Here is a 22,510-nt window from a genome sequence, read left to right as displayed (position 1 = left end):
TCAGATCAGCCATGACCTCATTGACTAGTGGAGTTGGCCGAAAGGCTGATTTCTGCTTTTATATCTTCTGCTCTTATGTCTTGTGACGAAGTACGCAAAAAGAAATATTGACTGTTTATGGCAATAATCATGGATGAATTTGATCTACATATAAACTGGGAAAACCACGTTGGCAGGAGTAGCCTAGATGAGGAATTTGTAGAATGCTTTGAGAGAGTTTCTTAGTTTTGGAGTCAATCAGACAGCAGGTTATATTATAAACAACAAGGTGTAGAGCTGGATGAACACAGCCGGCCAAGCAGCATCAGAGGAGCAAAAAGGCTGACATTTTGGGCCTAGACCCTCCTTTCTGAAGAAGAGTCTAGGCCTGAAACTTCAGCCTTCTCGCTCCTCTGATGCTGCTTGGCCTGGCCTGTTCATCTCGCTCTACACGTTGTTGTCTCAGATTCTCCAGCATCTGCAGTTCTGACTATCTCTGAAGCAGGTTATATTCAACTAGATTTGTTATGTTGTGTTATATTGTTGTGTTGCAGGTTATTTTTATATTGTGATAGCATCAACAAATGATCTCAGAGTAAAGGCATTCCTAGGTAACAGCGATCATAATATGATTGAATTTTACATTCAATTTGAAAAGAGAAGTTTGGTCTCAGACATGCATTTTAAATATGAATAAGGCAAGTATGTTGGCATAAAAACTGAGCTAGCTGAAGTGATAGGATACTAAGTGAGGAGATTGGTTCTCAATTAATCTATGTCACAGATTTAAGAGGATATTCTAGAAAGCTGAGTAAATAAATTCCTACTATGAAGAAAAATTCAGAGGGGAGGAGTCATTATCCATGGTTAACTAAAGAATTTAAAGAAATCATCAAACTCAAGGAAAATGCATTTATTAGTACAAAGGTGAGCAATAGGTCAAATGATACAGTACAGAGGATGACTAAAAATAATGAGAAAAGTGTAAGTAAAGTGAGTGCTGGCCCTCGACAGAAAATGGGGAGATAGTTGTAGATCGGAAGGAAATGATGGGTAAAATGAACAAGTATTTTGTTTCTGGCTTCACTGTAGAGATACAGAAAACTATTCCTGCAGAAGCTGCAATTCAGGAGGTGGAAGGGAGTAAGGAGGTTGGCGAAACTATAGACACGAGGAATGTGTTGCCGAGCAAAATTGTGCGATTTTCTTTCATTTATTCACATATTTTACGCATCACGGATTGGGCCAGCACTTAGAGGCCACCCTGACATGGCCCTGAGAGGGCTTTAGTGAGCTGCCTTCTTGAACTGCATGTTGTAGGGACACCCACAGTGCTGTTTATGTGGACGTTCCAGGATTTTGACCCAGTGACAGTGAAGGAAAGGCTATGTATTTCCAAATCAGGATGTGTGTGTAGCATGGTACCGAACTTGCAGGTGGTGGTGTTCACATATATTTACTACCCTTGTCCTTTTAGTTGGCAAAAATTGCAGCTATAGAAAGTGCTAAATGCGGAGCCACGGTGAGTTGCTGAAGTTGCATCTTGTTGATGGTGCCCACTGCTGTCAGCGTGTATTGGTGATGAACAAAGTGAACCTTGAAGGTGATAAATGGGGCGGGAGTCAAGCAGACTGCTTTTTCTTGGATGGTGTGTAGCTTCTTTAGTGTTGGCGGACCTACTTGGCCTGACAAAAGGGAAGTATGCCATCACACCACTTGATTTAAGTAGATGGTGGACAGGCTTTAGAGTGACAAGAGCTGGGTTACTTACTGCATAACTTCTAGCCTTTGACATGCCCTTGTTGCTCCATTATTTATTTCCCTGGCCTAGTTCAGTTGTTAGTTAGTGGTAACATGCAGGATGTTGATAGGAAGGAAATTCAACAATGGCATTGACATTGAATGTCCAGAGGCAATGATTTGATTTTACCTTGTTGAATTCAGTCACTGCCTGACATTTGGACATGGTTTGCCTCAGTATCTAATGAATCAAGAATGGCACTGAACATTGTGCAATCATCAGGAACATATCCATTTCTGACCTTATGATGGAGGGAAAGTCATTGATGAAACAGCTCAAGATGGTCAGACCATAGATATTACCCAGTGAGACCTGGAGCTGAGAATACTGACCTCCAGTGACTGCTCCCACATTTTCAAAGTTATCATTTTATCTTCTTCCTTCACTGCTTCACGCTGTGCATTGCAGAAAATATCAAATAAGCTATTCTCGAAATAATTATTAAGGCAAACGGTATTGCTCATGTAATACTGACAGTCAGCTTATTCAGTAGTCAGTGTGTTATATTCCCTCACCTGCAGCCCCATTTTCAATTTGGCAATTGAGAGCAGATTTCCCTTACCTTGTTCAATTTATGAGTTCAAATTATGCCATCCTTTCCTCTCAGGTCAGCTAATTCTATCCAAACTAACCATCCAGTTTTGAATCTACTCTCCCCTCTCCCCCACTCCCCCATCCCTCCTGCATAGTACTAAACTAAGTAGTGCATTTATATATCCGGCTACCAGGGGAGCTATTTTAGTCTTTTAACTGTGGCTCAAGTTACTTTCCAAAGTAGCTTATAGACAAAATGATGAATAGGAGTATGACTTTATTGCTTCACTAAACCTTTACTAGTCTTGCCTGTGTGTGGAGTGTCTATTGGTGAATTACTAAAAGAAAAACAACAACAAAATAAAAAAATTATCCATTATAGTTCCCAAACTGATCATACAATGCCAATGTTAATGGTCTGCATTATTTGGCGTTAATTTGCCAAGGCACTGGATCATCTACAACAGCCAGAAGCTATTTTGCATGGAGTTAAAATTTCTATACCTCTGAAAAGCAGCTCAAATATTTCCCATTGCTTATACCACAGGAAATAAATCCTTTTGTCAGTGTAAGCCAGAGGACAAATTAAACATTAAAAGGACCACAGGGGATTGAATCTAAGTGTGGTTTGTAGAGATGAATACAAATCACCGTTAACATTTCCCCTAGCACTTTGCTAGAATATTGGGTGTAGGTGCCTTGATTTTGTCACATTTGGCACTTTGTCACAAGTAGCTTAAACCCTCTCTTTTCCCAGCACTCAGTAAGAGGTTACGACCATATTGGCTAAGTAACACCTGGGATTTTGAATGTCATTACAACATATCCCCAGCCTGTTGAAATGAACAAGTAATGGTGGATTTAGCTGACAAAAGGATAACTTTACTGAATCTTACAATGATAAAGAAAACAGGATTTTAATTCCTGTCTGCGTTCTCCCTGATGTTGAGGTGTGTTTTGCAATCTACTGGATGGAGGAGGAAAGACCAGATGTTGTAATGTTCACAAAACAGACTGTCTCCTAATCTTGAGCTAGAAACATGCAATAAATTGCAAACATGCAATACCCTAAAGCCTCAAAAAATGTCCTGATCTAAAGTGCTGATATTGATCAGTCAATTAGAATTCAAATAAATGCACCAAATACAACTAGGCATAAAATGAAGCCTGATGTCATGTGGAATTTTTTTTAAAAAAGTGCTTATTGAAATATTTCAGTGAGGAGTGGCAGAGAAAAACAAGGTCTGATGTCTCTCTTGGAGTCAATTCATTAAAGTCATCAAGCACTAAAATTTTAAGGAACTCACAAGATTTTTCAAATTTGTACTTGTTAAGATTGGTTTGTTAATGCAATTAGTCATTGTCAGAATTGTAACTTAGGATTGCTGCCTCTTCAACGTACCAAGGGCTGTTTACCTGCCTTCTCTGTGATTTAGCAAGATGAGATCATATAAATTGATAACCATCTCTCTGTTTTCTTCTGATTCATCTCTGACCTGAACTCTGCTTGAACCTAGTTAGACACAAAACATCCAGGATTCTTGGCTGAAGCCATAAAATTTAATTAAATCCTACAGAAATGATGTGTAAAAGAACACCACAGTACCCCAATAAAGTGAAAATAAGTACTGTGATGTATTAAAATAATAAATGTGCCTGCTTCTCTGTGTTTGATGTGAAGGCAACAAATATGGGCTCCCAGCAGTCAATATATATGATGTTAACAGGAAAGGTTGTAAGTCACATGCACAAGAATCTCATCTGCTTAAGATCACTGTGCACATTTACTGCTGGTTATATGATGTTGACTGTGGACTCAACAAAGCTACGCACAGCTGCATCAGACCTGAACAAATACCAGCCATGGCTCAGATGGTTGCACTTTTGCCCGTGAATCAGAACGTTGTGCATTCAAGTCCTTCTTCAGGACTCCAGCACAAGAATTATGGCTGACTCTCCTGATGCAGTGCTGAGGGAGTGCAGCATCATTTTGGGGTGGGAGCCGTGTAGGGACTGTCCCTTTTGGAAGAAACCTTAAACACAGGCCCCGAAAGCCAGAGATGATGGGAACTGCAGATGCTGGAGAATCCAAGATAACAAAGTGTGGAGCTGGATGAACACAGCAGGCCAAGCAGCATCTTAGGAGCACAAAAGCTGATGTTTCAGGCCTAGACTCTCTGATGAAGGGTCTCGGCCCGAATCGTCAGCTTTTGTGCTCCGAAGATGCTGCTTGGCCTGCTGTGTTCATCCAGCTCCACACTTGGTTATCTCTGACAGCCAGCTCAGGTGAAAAAGGTTAAAGACTCCATGGCTACAGCACTATTACAGGTCAGAAATACTTAACTGTTTGCAGAGAGCTTTGGAAACACCCTGGGGTGCCAAGGTGTCAGACAAGTGCATAAATGTCTTTTCTTGTTTGAGCAGGGTTTTGCTGTGTGGCCTGCATTTCGAAATTGCAAGTGATCTCCCAACTCTGATGCAGTACATTACTCATCTTCCCACAAGTATGGTCGGGGACAGATGGAACAACAGAATATATGTCAGCCTGGAACAGATTGATTCCATTGTTTACTTTGGACTGAATATAATGCATTTTAGGTTGTTTGTTAAGTATTCACATGTTCCAACATTAGAGGTGAAGGAATAACTTTAAGTGGCACTCGAGAAGAAATTTGCTTGCTGCAGTTAGTGTCTGTAAGTGTTCAGTTTAAAATACATGCCTCTGCCTTTGAGCAATGTTTGAGGAAGCAATTGAATTATTTATTCTTGAACCTGAACTAAAATACAGTTTTGGAAACATTCAAGTGTGTAGAATATCCAGTTGAACACAAGAGAACATGTTATATTTCCTTTACAAGGTTGATCAGTCAGTCACAAAAATATATTGGACTCCATAAATTACTGCGGAAAGTTCAGTTGCTTCAATGATTTGCTCATAATTCCCCAATGTTGCTGAGGAGCTGGCATCCTGTATTAATTATATACAGATGTAAAGATCAGAGAACTGATGCAGAAGGACGTAGAAAGAAAGAAAGCAAAGATAAATGTTTCTTTTAGCCATGCACTACTTAATTTATTGTGCAGTTGTCTAAAAGAGGATAAATCTGACATCCTTTTCTTCTGTTTAGGAATGATTTTGGGTGCCACATTTGCACTCCAACTGAAGGATTTGCTTGTAAAGACCCGCCTGAAAGACAGAACCAGAGCACTAATTGGCCCATTCTGCTGTACCCTGCAACTGGACGCTAAGTGGTGCAGGCACAGTGGCGACCCTGACCCACATCACTCTATTCCAAAAACGCTGGTCGACTTGAAAGCTGGACTGATCCAGGTTTGTGTGGGTGGCAGTGGTGTCTGGGAGAGTCTGTCTTTAATGAGTCTGTTCCTTGTTTGACCCAAATGTCTTTTATTTCCAGCCCTCTAAATCATGCAAAGAGCACCCTTGTAACATGATCAGGTTATCTGGTAAAGCTCAACACTGTTGTATTTGAAGTACTTGATTTTTTTGTATGAGTAATAAACTTTTAAAAAGATCAGAGCAGAACAAACAAAACTGCGGAGCAATAGGATGAAACGGCCAATACCATAAATACTGTAAAGGCACTTAAATAATTAGAAATGCATACAAAGCATTTTGTTTTCATGGCAGTAGAGATGTCGAACAACTATTTTTTAAGAGGATTGGTGAGATGGGAGCAGTTGATCATAGGAGCACATACAGACTGGTAGTTGTTGACTTGGTGCTCAGTCCTACTTTGTATATGACCTTTGCCATCCTCTATTGACAAGTGATCATTGTGACTGGATTGAGTTGAACTGATACATAAATCACCCCTGCCTTTTAGACCTTTTATTGACTGCAGGAGGAATTCTGCATCTGTAATTTACTGATTCACAAAAGACTGCAAAAAGATGTCAGGTTGGTTCTGCAGACTTCTCTGAATGCAGTTGTTATTAACTGTGGAAGCTCCTTCAAAGCCCTTCCGTAATAAATAAGTAGTTTGCAAAATGTCCGACAGAGGTTTTGCTTTGAAAACAACACAGCTTTAAATTGTTTGAAGTTGAAATTAATCCTGGAAGCTAACTAACTTTTCTCAGAACTTCATGCTCCGGAAGCAAGCATTTATAAAATGCGCATACCTACAGATGTAGTGTCCTGGACTCCAAAAGTTGACTGGTAGTGTTTTCTGATAAAGGGTCTAGGCCCGAAACGTCAGTTTTCGTGCTCCAAAGATGCTGCTTGGCCTGTTGTGTTCATCCAGCTCCACACTATGTTATCTCGGATTCTCCAGCATCTGCAGGTCCTATTATCTCTGGTAGTGTTGCTTGTTTTCTGAAACCACAGTGAAGCTGATTCTACTTATAATAACTCAAAGAATCCCTACAGGGTACAAACAGGCCATTTGGTCCATTGAATTCATATGAACCCTCCAAAGAGCATACCATTTGCCCCGCCAATCCCTGTAGCCCTGCATTTCACGTGGCCAACCCACAGATTGTATAAATCTTTGGACTGTGGGAGGAAGCCACAGCACCCAGAGGAAATCCACACAGACATGAAGAGAATGTGTAAACTCCACACTGTCGCCCGAGACTGTAATCAAACACAGGTCCCTGGCACTGAGAGGTAGTAGTACTAATTACTGAGTCACTGTGCCACCCTAATTAGTTGGTATTATAGAAAACAGTCATTATAATTTACAATATTATAGATAATATATTTTTATGCATACAATATGTATACAATATATACAGGGGAGGCAATGGCCTAGTGGCGTTATCACTTGACTGTTAACCCAGAGATCCAGATAATGTTCTGGGGACCCGAGTTTGAATCCCGCCAGAGCAGATGGTGGAATTTGAATTTAATAAATATCTGGAATTAAGAATCTAATGACGACTGTGAATCCATTGTCAATTGTTGGGAAAAACCCATCTGGTTCACTAATGTCCTTTAGGGAAGAAAACTGCCATCCTTATCTGGTCTGGTCAACATGTGACTCCAGACCCACAGCAATGTGATTGACTCTTAACTGCCCTCTGGGCAACTAGGGATGGAACATAAATGCTGCCAAGACAGTGACGCCCTTATCCAAGGAATGAATAAAGAAAAGAAAAACTGTTTACTATCATTCTACTGATACTGCAATGAAGACAGTTATCCTCCAAATATATATTTTATTTCGGAGTATATGCAGATTGTGTCCATCTCGGGCAAATTGATGTGTTGAATTGGGCAGGTAAATACTTTCACAAATTTACAAGGCTTTTTTTGCAAATTTATATAGTTTAGTGAAAACATCGGTTGTTACTGTTCCCTGTTTAGAAAGCCACTGGGAAAAAATCCAGTTCTATCTTAAAAAAATCCAAAGCTCCAATTTAACAAATCACCCGATTATAAACCAGGACAGTGCATCAGTACCCAAAAGAAACAAAATGCCTACAAAATCAAAAGGGGAAGATGAAGGGCAGCGCAGAGGTTGCTAAATTAACACGGAAGTTGGACATGTTGAGGTTTCCAGGCCTAAGTCTGTAGTATGACATTTTGAAAATCCAGCAAAAGAGTTGCTGCAATTCTGCACTGCATATACTAGTCTGCTGCAAGGCCAGCAGCAGGAATCCCCAGTGTACTGCATAAAAGGTTATTTTCAGCCTCTCATTCCATTTCCCTGGGAGATCTGTGACCTATGGCCTATAGAGTACCTCCAGCATTTTCAGAGCCAAAGTGATCAGGCATTGAAAGCTGTTACATTAAATTATCAACATCTCATTAACTAAGAAATTGGCAGCCAGACAAGAAATGGTTTAGGTACGTCTTTGGATTTTTAATGTGTTTGTTCCTTTGCAGCTTATCAGTGCTGGTGCTTCTCTTTTTGGTGTCTGTTTAGATATTCTGGGGCCAAGAGCATCTGAACTGTCTGAATCTACTCCATGAACTTCTCCAAGGATATTTTGGGCAAGATGCCAAGTCTCAGACATCAGACCACACACAGCAACCATCATCTGCCATAGGCAGACATCAAGCTTTCAAGACTGAACACAGTTCTGATGACTTGAGGACAGGGCAGTTTCAGTACATTCAAGATGCAGGTGCGTGGGATGACTAATCTTTTATTTGGCTCATTTTGCCACCTCAGCAAAAAAGGTGTCCCTGCTTTGGTGCACACAGATTCAAATATGCACCGGGGTTGCATTAATTACCTTCTCACATCATTGCTCATGGAATCTGAAGCCATTGTACATGAATAACTCTTGACTACTCTGACCTATCATTCAGTTAGATCACTGATTATATGTATTCCACGTCTGTCGAACTACTTTGGTTCCCTCACTCTTAATACAAATTTCAGTGTTGAATTAAATCATCCTGTTTGAGGGATAGAGTTCCAGATTTCCAGCAAGCTGTTTGTGAAGAGGTGCTTCCTGTTATCGCCTATAAATGGTCTAATTTTAATGTTCTCTTCCCATGTTCTGAATTTCCTCATGGGGGAATATTGCTTTTCTTTCCATATCACTATCTCTCTATCCCACTCTCCCTAAATGGATCAAATTCTGTGCTCATGTTAATCAACTCCATTTGATCATTCCTTACTCTTCTATACTTCAGGGAAGTCAAACCCTGTCCACATAACCTGTCCTCTCAACTTAACAAGATTCTTTCATCAAATGTATAATGTATGCATGTTTAAAAATTAATTCTAATCACAATCAACGATCTTGGGGTTACCATTGACCTGAAAGTGAACTGGAGCAACCATATAAATACAGCGGCTACAAGTGTATGGCAGAAGCAAGGAATTCTGTAGCGAGTACCTTACCTCCAAAACCCATTCACTACCTACAGGAAACAGGTCAAGAATGTGAGAGACTAATGTTCACTTCCTGGGATGAGTGCAATTCCTACCACACTCGGGGAGCTCAAAATCATCCAGATCAAAGCAGCGCACTTGTTGGCACCCCATATAATACCTTTAACATTTGCTCCCTCAGACACCATGCTGAGTGGCAGCAACATGCACCATGTACAAGATGCACTGCAACAGATCACCAATGCTCCTCTGACACCCTTCCAAACCCACAATCTCTACTCACCCGGAAGGGCATCAGCAATGTACATGGTATTTGTTAGATCTCAGCTGGAGTATTGTTTACAGTTGTGGGTACTACATTACAGCAAGGACGTGAATGCATTGGAGAGAGAAATAGTTTACGAGTATACTTCCAAGGATGAGGAACTTCAGTCATGAGAATAGATCGAAGAAATTTGACTTATTCTTGGAGTGATGAAGGCTAACAGGAGATCTTACAGAGTTTTTTTGAGCAGACTGGATAGAGTAGGTAGGAGAAACTGTTTGGACTTGCAAAAGGAACAAGAACAGCGGGCAAAGATTTAAAGTGATGTGCAAAAGAAGTGATGTGAGGAAATGCCTTTTAACACAACAAGTAGTTAGGATATGGAAAGCACTGTTCGGAAGTGTTGTGGAGACAGGTTTAATTGAGGTTTTCAAGCAGGAATTGGAGGACTGTTTAGATATAAATAATGTGCAAAGATATACACTTGATGATAATGCTCATTTAATGAGTTGGTGCAGGCACGATGGGCCAAAGAACCTTATTCTGTACCATAATGCTTCTGTGATATTCACAGAATATCACCACCTGCAAGTTCTTCTCCAAGTCCCTCACCATCCTGATATGTAACTATATCACCATTCTTTCAGTGTCACCTGGTCAAAATCCTGGTACTCCCTGCTAACAGCACTGTCGGTGTACCTACAAATGAAGTTTAATGATTTAAGAAGACAGCTCACCACCACCCTTCTCTTGAGCAATTCGTATTGGACAATAAAAACTGGCTCAGTCAGTGACTTCCAGAACCCCTGAATTTTTCTTATCAATCGGATTCATATTTATGAGCACTGAACAAATTGCCTTGGGTACTGTATTTAGTATTTTTATTGCATTTTTTAAAAAGGTATCACACAGAAAAGCATCCAAAATGCTGTCAGAGAAATGACCAGAAAATAAATGAGATACTGTGCAGGGGCTAGAGACGAGGAGAAGTGACCCAAAGCTCGAATGAAGGTGGATTGTAAGAAGTGTTTCAAATACGGAAAGGGAATCAAAAAGTTCTGGGATTTGGGAAGAAAATTCTTGAGCCTAGGGAGTTTCAGGAAAATCTGTCAGTAGTATGATAAAAAGGGTCAGTTCGCGGGTGGTAGAGGGAAAATGTGGGAAAGGCCGGAGTCAGAGAAACTGAATGATGGAGGGGATTTGGAGAAATAAGAACAGGAATTTTAAGTTGGTGATTTGGAAGGGTTGTTGAAGGAACCAGAATAAAATGTAAGCCACTTCGGATACAGCTGATGTTGAGTGGAAAGTGTTCCATAAACGGCGGCAGTGGTGTGATAGCAAGATCACTGTATCAGCAATCCAGAATCTGGGCTCATGTTCTGGGGAACGTGATTGTGAAATTTAACTTCAGTGAATACCTGGAACAAACAACAAAGTTCATCCAAAAAGTGGATGTCAGTAAAGCATTAGTTGGCACAGCAGAAGCATTGATGGGTTCAAGAGGTGTGGTGCATGGCAGAAATGGGTGACACTAGTGTCAGTGCAGAGACTGATCCTAGGCTCCGTGCTATGATTGCAGTTAATGTCACCAGTGGCAGCATGGGAATGATGGAGAGGAGGTAGCCAAGGGTGGATTCCAGGAATGTAAAACAGGTGACAGACTTAAGTCGGCAAGGAAGACAGTTGCTGGAAAAATTACGGCTGCAAACACATCAGTAAGAACAGAATGAAGCAAAAATATTTCAATTGAGCAGAATATTTAAGAAGTGGATTTGGAGGTGCATGACATAATCAGCCAAGAACAAGAAAGATGAAGAAGGCTCATGCTCAGTGGACACAGCAACAGAGAATTTCTTTAGGTCATCTTACTGATTGATAGGGCCAGAAACAGGATTGGAGTGATTTAAGCATGGAACTGTACAAAAGATGAAGATGCAGTTGGGAAACAGCAACACATTCTTGAAGGCCGTGTGAGGTTGGCGATTGGACAGTAGTTTGTAAGACCAGAAGAATTTTCCAGGAAGAATTGATGTCTTAATGATGGCAATTCTAAAATGATGGAACACACTACCCAAGTAGAGGGCAGATAGAAGAAAAGCTAAAGAAAGACATGGTTTCAGGTTGAGGGAAGTGGCTGGTTTGGTCAATGGGCAACTGGAAGGGAAAGGGGAAAAGGAGAGCATTTAGAATGGTGTTAAAGAAGTCAACATGGATAGGAGTGATTCTGAGCAGAGCCATATGTGTAGATTAGTGTAATATTGGTATAGAATGCAGAGTATTGGGTTAGCTGAATTTTCGAGGAGATAGAGGATGCAGTGATGACAAGGAGTGCATTGAGATAGTGAACTTTAGACATGACATTGGCATGGATGGACGAAGATTAGTGTAACAAACGTAGCAGGAGGCAACCTCTTCCGTTGAAACAATAAGATGTTCGTAGGTCAGCTCAAAGTCAATTTCAACATGGGGCGGAATGTTCCTAGACCCTTTGAGGTGGATTTGAAAGTAAGTTGCCTGGAAAATATCAGAAAATCCCACTGGATTACTTTCCAAGAGCATAACCCAGTAGCCCAAGGGCGAGCTGCCAATCGATGCAATTAAGAACCCAGTCAAAGACTATTATCCCATGGTGAGAGAGCTTTCCTGGTATCATGTGGAACCCTGATCATGTTTGGAATTCAACAACTAGTCAGATATGGCTGAATATTGGCAGGTCAAAGGGACATTGGAACCTCACGTTAAGTTGGCCACGATAAAAGCCACAAGGTTGAAACAGTCACACCCATTCTCATGGAGGGTTTCTTGGTGTCTCTGAGATGTTGTCTTTTAAAATATGTCATCCTGAAGTGCCCTCACCTGCCTGCCCACCTCTCCCTGTTTTGGCTGCAGGCTTTCGTTATTGCAGGTCTTTTCACTGGGTCTCCCGTAAAGAAGACCTATTAACTGGCCAATTTCGAAAAGATTGCATTAGAATTGGCCCAGACCCTCAATAAATTTTCTATCTCCAGAAGATTGAACGGAGACTTGTTCAGCCCACTGGTCAGGAAGGAAGATAGAATCAGAAACTAGAATATAGAGCTTTTACATATGTAGCAGGGAAAGGGCCATGGATCAAAGCCCAGGTGAAACATTCAAGCTCTGGAGATGAAGCAAAATCAAAGAGACTGTGTTTAATACAAAAGAGGTTGTCAGTCATTTTTAAGTTGCTTCGGATATGCATCCTGGTAACATTTTTGTTCAAAATTTTTTAATTATATTGACTATTATTTTGGGGTGAATCATTGCTGAGTACAAGCAGTAGTATTGTTGACTGACCTTGATAAAAGTTTTGTTCAGGATTTGTGATTTACTGTCTTTGCCAATGAATCATGTCAAAGAATGGACAATTTTCTTAAGGTTTGATTTTTCTTTTTAACTTCTTACAAATGGTATGGGGCATCTGAACTAATCAGCAGATTGTAATATTCAATTTGTTTGTTTTTAGTGAATTTTGCCAACACTTGTGTTTCAGCCCCATGACATTTGCCAGATGTACAACTTTTAATTGTAGGTTATTTCTATCATTTTTTCCAAGTAAACGACATATATCAAGAATTGTGAGGCTGTCAAGGGTCAAGGTAAAGTTACAGCTTGGCAAAAATCATGCAGTATAAAATCCAATGTCTCATCATACCTTCTTTTTAAACCTTATAAAACAGCTTCCTGTATAAAATGGATACAAAAATATGCACATAGTTGAGACTTAGAGTGATAGAATTATACCGCACAGAAACAGGCCCATGTCTGCTAGGTTTCCTAAACTGAACAAGTCCCATTTGCTCGCATTTGGCCTGTTTCCCTCTTGAACCTTTCCTATCCATGTATCTGTCCAAATGTTGTGGTTGTAACTGCCTTGGCCACCTCCTCTGACGGTTCATTCCATACACGCTCCAACCTCTGTGTGAAAAAGATGCCCCTCAGGTCCCTTTTAAATCTTTCCCCTGTCACCCTAAACCTATACTGTGTAGTTTTGGACTCCCTTACTCCGGGAAGAGATCTTGGCTATTTACCTTTTCTATCCGCTCCTCATGATTCTATAAACCTACGTAAGGTTATCCTTTGGCCCTCAGGAGAGAAAAGTCCGAGCATATCCAGCCTCCTCTTATAACTCAAACCTTCCAGTCTTGGTAACATCCTTGTAAATAATTTCTGTAAATAACCTTTCCTATAGAAGGGCAATCAGAATTGTACACAGTACTCTAATTGTGGCCTCACTAATGTCTTGTACAGCTGTAGCATGATGCCCCAACTTCTGTAGTCAGTGCTCTGACCAACAAAGACAAATGTGCCAAACGTCATCTTCACCACCTGACATACCATGGTTGCTAGCATTTGAATATAACAATATACGTTTTTGCTTTTGTTTAATAAGTATAAAGTGCAATGCATTGTATAGACATTAGCCTTGGCTAAGTGGTTAGTGATTCCCACTTGAATCAAAGTTTGTGGGTTCACTCCATTCGAGTACATTGTTTTTCTTGACACTATTGCAGTACGTTGGAAGTGCTGCACTGTCAGTGATGTTAACCTTCAGGTGGAGATGTTAAACCGAGCATCGATTTGCTCTGGCACATACATGTTAAAAAAAATCACTTTGCATTTTTCTCAGAGAGAATCGGAGTTCTCCCCAGTGTCTTGGAGATTATTCATATCTCAATCAATATAGATTAGAAGTCATCTGATCATTAACATATTGCTGTTTGAGCAAGCTTTAAGGGTGCAAACTCACTGCTGTATTTACTACATTACAACAGCAAAACACTTCAAAATTACTTCAGTGGCTCTAAAATGCTTTTGGACATCCGGTGATTATAAAAGCTGCTGTAGAACAACACGTCTATCTTTTTTTGACAGAGGAATCAGTTCTGAGGAAACTATTATACCTTGTCTTGAGGCCCAGAAGAAGAGAAAAACAAGAATACCCTTTCTCTACAAACCCCAAATCATTTCATCACTTGAATTATACTGCAAAGAGCTATCAGATTCCAGTTCTTAAGCCATAACAATAAATTATACACATTTTTGTTTGTTTAGTCACACAATACAATTTGACTACTTGCCATTCTACAGTGAAAATAACCATTTCCCCTTGACAGATCACTACAAGTAATAAAATTGCTATACCTCAGTTGTGACTGATCTGGTCCTCAAAATCAAATGATTAAATCAAGTTGTTGGCACAAATAGGCCACTCGATGTAGTAACCACCTTGCGTAATAATCCCCTTATTGTGTGTCCCACATCTATCACTCAATCGAGACCCAAGAAAAGTTTAGAATTCTCACATGGCTGTGTCAAAGAATGAAGTTTTTTTAGTAGAATCGAATGCAAGACAAAAGTTAACAGGTGTTCTTTAATAGAGAAAAAAGATATTAGATTACATCAGATTCAGGGGTGAGCTTGCAATCTGTTTACAAAATTGGCTTAAAGCAGGAGTCAGAGGGTGATGGTGGAGGTTTGTTTTTTTATCGGACTGGCTGCTTGTGACCAGCAGTATTCCACGAGGATCAGTGCTGGGTCCACTTTTGTTCGTCATTTATATAAATTATTTAGATGAGAATATAGAAAGCGTCATTAGTAAGTTTGCAGCTGACACCAAGATTTGTGGTATAGTCAACGGTGAAGAAGGTTATCTAAGATCACAAAGAGAACTCGATCAATTGGAACAATGGGCTGAAGAGTGGCAGATGGAATTTATTTGGATTTTGGTAAAACAAACAAGGGCAGGATTTCTACAATTAAAAGTAGGGCGTTGGGAAGTGTTGTAGAGCAGAGACCAAGGGGTTTCAATGCATAATCCTTTGAAGTTTGTGCGAGTTATAGATAGGGTGGTTTGCCATGCTTGCCTTAATTGCTTGGACCTTTGAGTATAGGAGTTGGGACGTTGTGTTGAGGTTGTACAGGATGTTGGTGAGGCCTCTTCTGGAGTAATATGTCCAGTTTTGGTCACCCTGTTATAGATTAGATTAGATTAGATTAGATTCCCTACAGTGTGGGGCAGGCCCTTCGGCCCAACAAGTCCACACTGCCCCTTGAAGCATCCCACCCAGACCCATTCCCCTATAACCCACGCATCCCTGAACACTACGGGCAATTTAGCATGGCTGATCCACCTAGCCTGCACCTCTTTTGGAATGTGGGAGGAAACCGGAGCACCTGAAGGAAACCCACGCAGACACGGGGAGAATGTGCAAACTCCACACAGACAGTCACCTGAGGCTGGAATCGAACCCGGGTCCCTGGCGCTGTGAGGCTGCAGTGCTAACCACTGAGCCACCGTGCTGCACCATAGGAAGAATATTATTAAGCTGAGGAGGACTCAGAGGAGATTGACCAGAATGTTTCCGAGAATGGAGGGTTTGAGTTATAAGGAGAAGCTTAAGAGGCTGAGATTTTTTTCACTGGAGTGGAGGAGGTAGAGAGGTGACTTTGTACAAGTTTATAAAATCATGAGGGGTACAGATAAGGTGAATGGCATTTCCCTAGGGTGCGGGATTTAAAACTAGGGGCCATATTTTTAAGGTAAAAGAAAGATCTAAAAAGGAAATGGGGCCAATTTTTGTTTTTACCCAGTGAGTCGTTTCCGTATGGAATAAACTTCCAGAGGAAGTGGTGGATGTGGGTACAGTTACAACATTTGAAAGACATTTGGATAAATACATGAATAAGAAGTATTTGGAGAGATATGAGCTAAACACAGGCAAGTGGGACTAATTTAGTATTTTGGAATTATGGTTGGCATGGACTGATTGGACTGAAAGGTCTGTTTCCGTGCTGTGTGACTCTATTTCATTCTTTTTCTCAGTGACTATCAGTTATATTATGTATTGTGATGAATGTTTGCAAACTTTTTAATCCCTTGACTGGTGCACAGATGTTTATCTTCCTTGTGCACAACCTAGTCCACAGGTAGCCTCTCTTGTAAAGACCATTTGGAGGTACAGCTGACTTTATTTAAACTCCGAACCTCAACTTGCATTGTCCCAAGAAAATATGGCTTATTATTCTGGAATGTGCACTGCTTTTTTTAGCATCTGCATTACAGATTGGATCATGACACTAAAGCCAAATGCAAGACTGATCTGAAGCTTCCAAACAGCAAGAGAATTGTTTCTTTGGACAGTGAGTTTCAGCAGATAGTGGTCACAATTAAAATCCCATAAAGCTGTCAGGATCTTTGGGATTCACCTGACCATGTTGATTTTCTCAAGTAGCATGTCTGTTTACAAATATTTTCTCAGCTTGCCTTTTATTGTTCGGCATTCTTGTAATCTGACTGAACAAATACATTTTTACAGAGCTTCCCACTTACTGCCCAGGCACTTTTACCATGCTCTTGCAGCTGTGATACTGTGGATGTTTGCTTCAATGATGGTTGCAAGCCAAGTGGCTAATTATCCAAAGTTTGATCGGTGATTATGATAATCTTTTCCTGTTCTTTCTCACTTGACGTCTTGCCAATCCAAATCCTTGCAGTAAATCATGTCCCGTTTCCCTCACTCCTGCCAATGTTGCCTATTTCTCCTAACTGACAATTCTTCTTTTAGCTTTTCTTTCACAGAAACCCTAGTTTGTAGTCATTCTCCTCTCCTAAACATTGAACCATTTATCCGATAACGAGGTTAGCTGTAATTCAAAAGCAAAATACTGCAGTGCTGAAGTAAATCTGAAGTGATATCATAAGGAATGCTGCAAGTCATCACTTTGTGTAAAAAAAAATTGTCCCTCATGTCTCTTTTAAAATTTTCTTCTCTCACCTTAAAAATATGCCCTCTGCACTTGAAATCACCTAGGGAAAAGACACCTGCCATTCACCTTATCTATAGCCCTCGTGATAAGATAACATCTATGGAGAGAGAAGCAGAGATACTGTTTCAGGTCAATGACCTTTCATCAGAAATGAAAAATCTTAGCCATGCAATAGGTTTAAGCATGTGCAGATGCAGAAAAAGTGGAGGAAGAAGGAAACTAGCAAAAGAAATGGGCGTTGAGTGGTAAGGAAGAAATGACAAAAGGTATGAGGGTTCTAAGCAAGAGTAAAGATCTAAGGCTGGTTCTAAAGAAAGTGTAAATAAAAATTAGGTTTAGGAGTTGGTCATTTGGCCTATCAAGCCTGCTTGGTTTATTTTGATTATGGCCTCATCTTTACTGGTTGTCTGCTGTTATCTGTTGACTCCCCGTTTTTTTATTCATTCATTGGATATGGATGTCACTGGCTAGAAGCTGCCTTCTTAATTTGCTTCAGGGTTGGGACTGGGCAAGTTGACTAGGAAGCTAGGTATTTGCACAGTGCTGTAAGGGAGGGAGTTTCAAGATTTTGACCTAGTAGTGGTGAAGGAATAGTGAAATATTTTCAAGTCAGGATGGTGAATAGCTCAGAGGGGAACTTGCAGATGGTGGTGTCCCCACATATCTGCTGCCTCTACCTTGCAAAATGATAGAGGTTGTGGGTGTGCAGGTGTTTTCAGAAGAACACTGGTGATTGGCTGCAGTGCATCATATAGATGGTACGCATTGCTGCGACTGCATGTTGGTGGCGAAGTAAATGGTTGTTCAAGGCACTAAATGGGCAGCCATTGAAGTGAGCATTGCCCTGATGGTATTGAGTTTCTTCAATAGTGTGGGAATTACACACATCTAGGCATGCTGGGAGTATTCCATCTCACATCTGACTTGTGCCCTCTGAATAGTCATCAGGCATTGGGCAAACAAGAAGAGAATTACTCATCACAGAGTTGCCCTGCTCGGACCTGCCCTTTTAGCTATACTATTTATATATTTGGTCCACATCAGGATTTGGTCAGTGATAATGCTCCAGGATGTTCATGGTGGTGAATTGAGTGACGGTAACACCACTGAATGTCAGGTAGTTATAATTCTATTATCACTTGTTAGAGATGATTATTGCCTGGCACTTATGTGGAATGAATGTTTTTGACCACTTTTAGCCCAAGCCTGGATATTGCCCAGGTCTTCCATTTGACATTGACTGTTTCAGTGTTTGGGGTGTTATGAATGCTGCTGTACATTGTGCCATCATCAGCAAATGATCTTATTCCTAACCTTGCAATGGAGGGAAGGACATTAATGAAGGAGCTGAGGATATTTAGCCCTGTGAATTTCTCCAAGGAACTCCTGCCGTGATGTCTTGGAGCTGAGCCGATTGCTGTTCAACAGTCAGAAGGAGTTTCCTTTGTGCTAAAAACAGTGGAGAATGTCCCCCGATTCCCATTGACTGTCATTCTTGGAGGGCTCCTTGATTTCACACTCCGCCAGATGCAGACTTGATATCAAGAGCACTCTCACCTTATCTTCGGATGTGTGAGGGACCGCAACTTTCCCACCACAGTTATCGAGAAGGACCGCAACTTTCCCCCCACAGTTATCGAGCATTCCACTCCCGCACATCCCAGATGTCCAAGTTCTTCAAGGAACGCAACTTTCCCCCCACAGTTATCGAGAACGCCCTTGACCGCGTCTCCCGCATTTCCTGCAACACATCCCTCACACCCCGCCCCCGCCACAACCGCCCAAAGAGGATCCCCCTCGTTCTCACACACCACCCCACCAACCTCCGGATACAACGCATCATCCTCCGACACTTCCGCCATCTACAATCCGACCCCACCACCCAAGACATTTTTCCGTCCCCACCCCTGTCTGCATTCCGGAGAGACCACTCTCTCCGTGACTCCCTTGTTCGCTCCACACTGCCATCCAACCCCACCACACCCGGCACCTTCCCCTGCAACCGCAGGAAATGCTACACTTGCCCCCACACCTCCTCCCTCACCCCTATCCCAGGCCCCAAGATGACATTCCACATTAAGCAGAGGTTCACCTGCACATCTGCCAATGTGGTATACTGCATCCACTGTACCCGGTGTGGCTCCCTCTACATTGGGGAAACCAAGCGGAGGCTTGGAGACCGCTTTGCAGAACACCTCCGCTCAGTTCGCAACAAACAACTGCACCTCCCAGTTGCAAACCATTTCCACTCCCCCTCCCATTCTTTAGATGACATGTCCATCATGGGCCTCCTGCGGTGCCACAATGACGCCACCCGAAGGTTGCAGGAACAGCAACTCATATTCCGCCTGGGAACCCTGCAGCCTAATGGTATCAATGTGGACTTCAACAGTTTCAAAATCTCTCCTTCCCCAACTGCATCCCTAAACCAGCCCAGTTCGTCCCCTCCCCCCACTGCACCACACAACCAGCCCAGCTCTTCCCCCCCACCCACTGCATCCCAAAACCAGTCCAACCTGTCTCTGCCTCCCTAACCTGTTCTTCCTCTCACCCATCCCTTCCTCCCACCCCAAGCCACACCCCCAGCTACCTACTAACCTCATCCCACCTCCTTGACCTGTCCGTCTTCCCTGGACTGACCTATCCCCTCCCTACCTCCCCACCTATACTCTCTCCACCTATCTTCTTTTCTCTCCATCTTCGGTCCGCCTCCCCCTCTCTCCCTATTTATTCCAGAACCCTCACCCCTTCCCCGTCTCTGATGAAGGATCTAGGCCCGAAACGTCAGCTTTTGTGCTCCTGAGATGCTGCTTGGCCAGCTGTGTTCATCCAGCCTCACATTTTATTATCATATTTCTTTGCAGTGTTTGATAGCATGTTTTGTTGAACCTGCAGGTGGTGTTGTTCCCAGGTACTTGCTGCCCTTACTCTTCCAAATGGTAGTGGTTATGAGCTTGGAAAGTGCTGTCTAAGTTTCTTAGGCAAATTTCTGCAGTGCATCTTATAGATAGTACACACTGCTGCAACTGAGCATCAGCAGTGGAAGGGGTGGATTCTTGTGGATGTAGTGCAAATCATGTCAGTGCTTTTTCCTAGATGTTGTCAGGCTTGTGGAGTGTTGTTGGAACTGCAACCATCCAGGCAAGTGGAGAGTAGTTCATCACACTCCTGACTTGTGTCTTGTAAATGGTGGACAGGCTTTGGGCAGTCAGGAGGTGAGTTCTTTGCTACAGTGTTTCTACCCTCTGACATATTTTTGAAGCCATTTCATTTATATGGCAAGTCCAGTTGAGTCAATGTCAATGGCCTTCTTCTGATCTATAGTCATTCTGTGATTCTGAGCTGCCACAACTTTGCACATAAGCAGTCTGTAAAAAAAATATTGATAGCTTATGTCCTCCTCACAGCTTACTGTTGTCCCGATCTTGGTACTATTAGCAAAATTAACAACTGATCCCTTCATCCAATTATGATATATTATTAATAGTTCAGGCCCCAGAATGGATCTTGTGGTGTTCTACTTATCATATGTTGTCAATTTCGAAGTGGTGAATATTGTTTTTTTATTGCTAGCTAATCGTCTGTCCTTACATCTATGTTTCCCCCTGCGACATGATGATGTGGCACCTTGGTAAATTCATTTTCTAAATCTTAGTACACCACGTGCGCAGGTTCCCCTTTATCTACATTGTCTATTACTTCTTCAAAGAACTCCAGAAACATAATTAAAAGTAAACACAATTTCACTTTCACATCAATGCTTGATTGCACTGGCAATGGCAGTACTATTAATAATGACTACTATCTAAGGAAATAGAAAGAGATGCTATGATCTGACATTAAGTTTAACTCACTACTGAATCTATAAGATTGCAAATTGCCTAACCTAAAGATGTATTACTCTTTATTAGACTGACAATGCAGACCAGAGGACCATTTGGGATAACAATCACCCCATCTGCATTTGGTCTCACCGTTATAGAGAGCATCTTGTGAACAACCAATACAGTGCAAAAGTGCAAGTAAATTGCTGTTGATCTGGAAGGGGTTTAGGACCTATGGCAATGTAAGCGTTAAGATATAGAAGGAAGTAGAATGAGGATATTTGCTGGAGATGGAGTGCTAATACGCGATCGGTAGAGAGATTTTATGCACCACCCATCGTTCCTCTCTTCTCTTCCTCTCCGTTATCCAGGTCAATGCAGTCTTTATAAGTGGCTTTCTCCTTATTACCTTTTGCTGCATTCTTCAAAAGAACTTCCTCAAAACTTGCTGCTTCTGCCATACCTTTGGCCACCTAGTTTGTCGTGATTCCTTTTGCTTTTGCAATATGATGCTAGTGGCCATTCCTGTATTAAAACATAAGGAGAACATTCAGAATGAATTAGATACATACCTGCAAGCCTATTTGGAAAGCACAGGGGATAGGAATAATTTGATAATTCTTTAGAAATGGCTGGCATATGTACACTGGTGCTCCTCACACCTGTTCCGGTATTGAATTAGGTTATGCCTGAGCTGTGTCTTGGTTCCATTTACACTCCTGGTTCTGTAATCCATCATAGCCTAGCCTAATACAAAATATCATTTTCAGTTTTAAAATATCCAGTTTGTCACAAAGCACAGCAGTGAGTGGCCTCCTTCTGAACTGTATGATCATGGCTTATTTATCACTAACTAACACAAGCAATGATGTTACATTGTAATTCAGTAAAAGGAAGACCGTCAAAATGAGCACACACTTGATTTTAGTACATGTTGATTATTGTTCTACTTCAAAGAAGGTAATGAAATATTTAAGGGCATATACCATGAACAAAGAATTTAATGTTAATCATTGATGACTGTGGATTTCCAAGAAAATTTCTGCACGTAGGAAACTGGTGACAGGCTTTGGAAGGATATTTGTTTATACACCAGAATACTAGCATTGCTGAAACTTGAGGTTTGCCTCTTTCATCCAAGAGAATCTTAAACCACATCTGGTGGGTCTCTTGAGCCAAGGACCAGAAATTTGGATAAATCAAAAGTTCCGAGATAATCTCTTTCTTAGAAAGGACAAACATCTGTAAGATTCTGTAGAACACAGGAAATATTATCTCCAACAGATAACACAGAAGGACATCTGCAGCACAAACGTCCGCAGCATTGTACTGAACAGACAAATTGTGTCGCCTGTAGCAAATGGTACAGCTCAGAATTATTTTTCATCTGGTGTGAGGCAAGGGAATAATCAATTTAGCCTGATTTGCAAGTGGAAACTTGAAACCTAGTATGAAATGGCATGAAGAGAAATTAAGCATCAGAGTGACTCCTAATTGGATTATGCTTTTC

At 41.4% G+C, this 22,510-nt stretch overlaps 1 protein-coding gene across 2 annotated transcripts in view; it reads left to right on the top strand.

Annotated features, from left to right (window-relative positions):
* The window catches only part of LOC125451670 (intermembrane lipid transfer protein VPS13B-like), a 907,633-nt gene that overhangs the window by 750,618 nt on the left and 134,505 nt on the right, over positions 1–22,510 (top strand). For both annotated transcript variants that reach the window (XM_048529130.2, XM_048529131.1), the window contains exons 37-38: positions 5,443–5,645; positions 8,203–8,404. In XM_048529130.2, the coding sequence (XP_048385087.1) occupies positions 5,443–5,645; positions 8,203–8,404 (405 nt within the window). The remainder of the gene's footprint in view (positions 1–5,442; positions 5,646–8,202; positions 8,405–22,510) is intronic.

Source organism: Stegostoma tigrinum, chromosome 5, assembly GCF_030684315.1.
Source record: "Stegostoma tigrinum isolate sSteTig4 chromosome 5, sSteTig4.hap1, whole genome shotgun sequence".
In the NCBI taxonomy this organism is placed as follows: Eukaryota; Metazoa; Chordata; class Chondrichthyes; order Orectolobiformes; family Stegostomatidae; genus Stegostoma; species Stegostoma tigrinum.
Note: the sequence above shows the minus strand (reverse complement) of the source record. Positions and strands in the feature narration are given on the sequence as shown.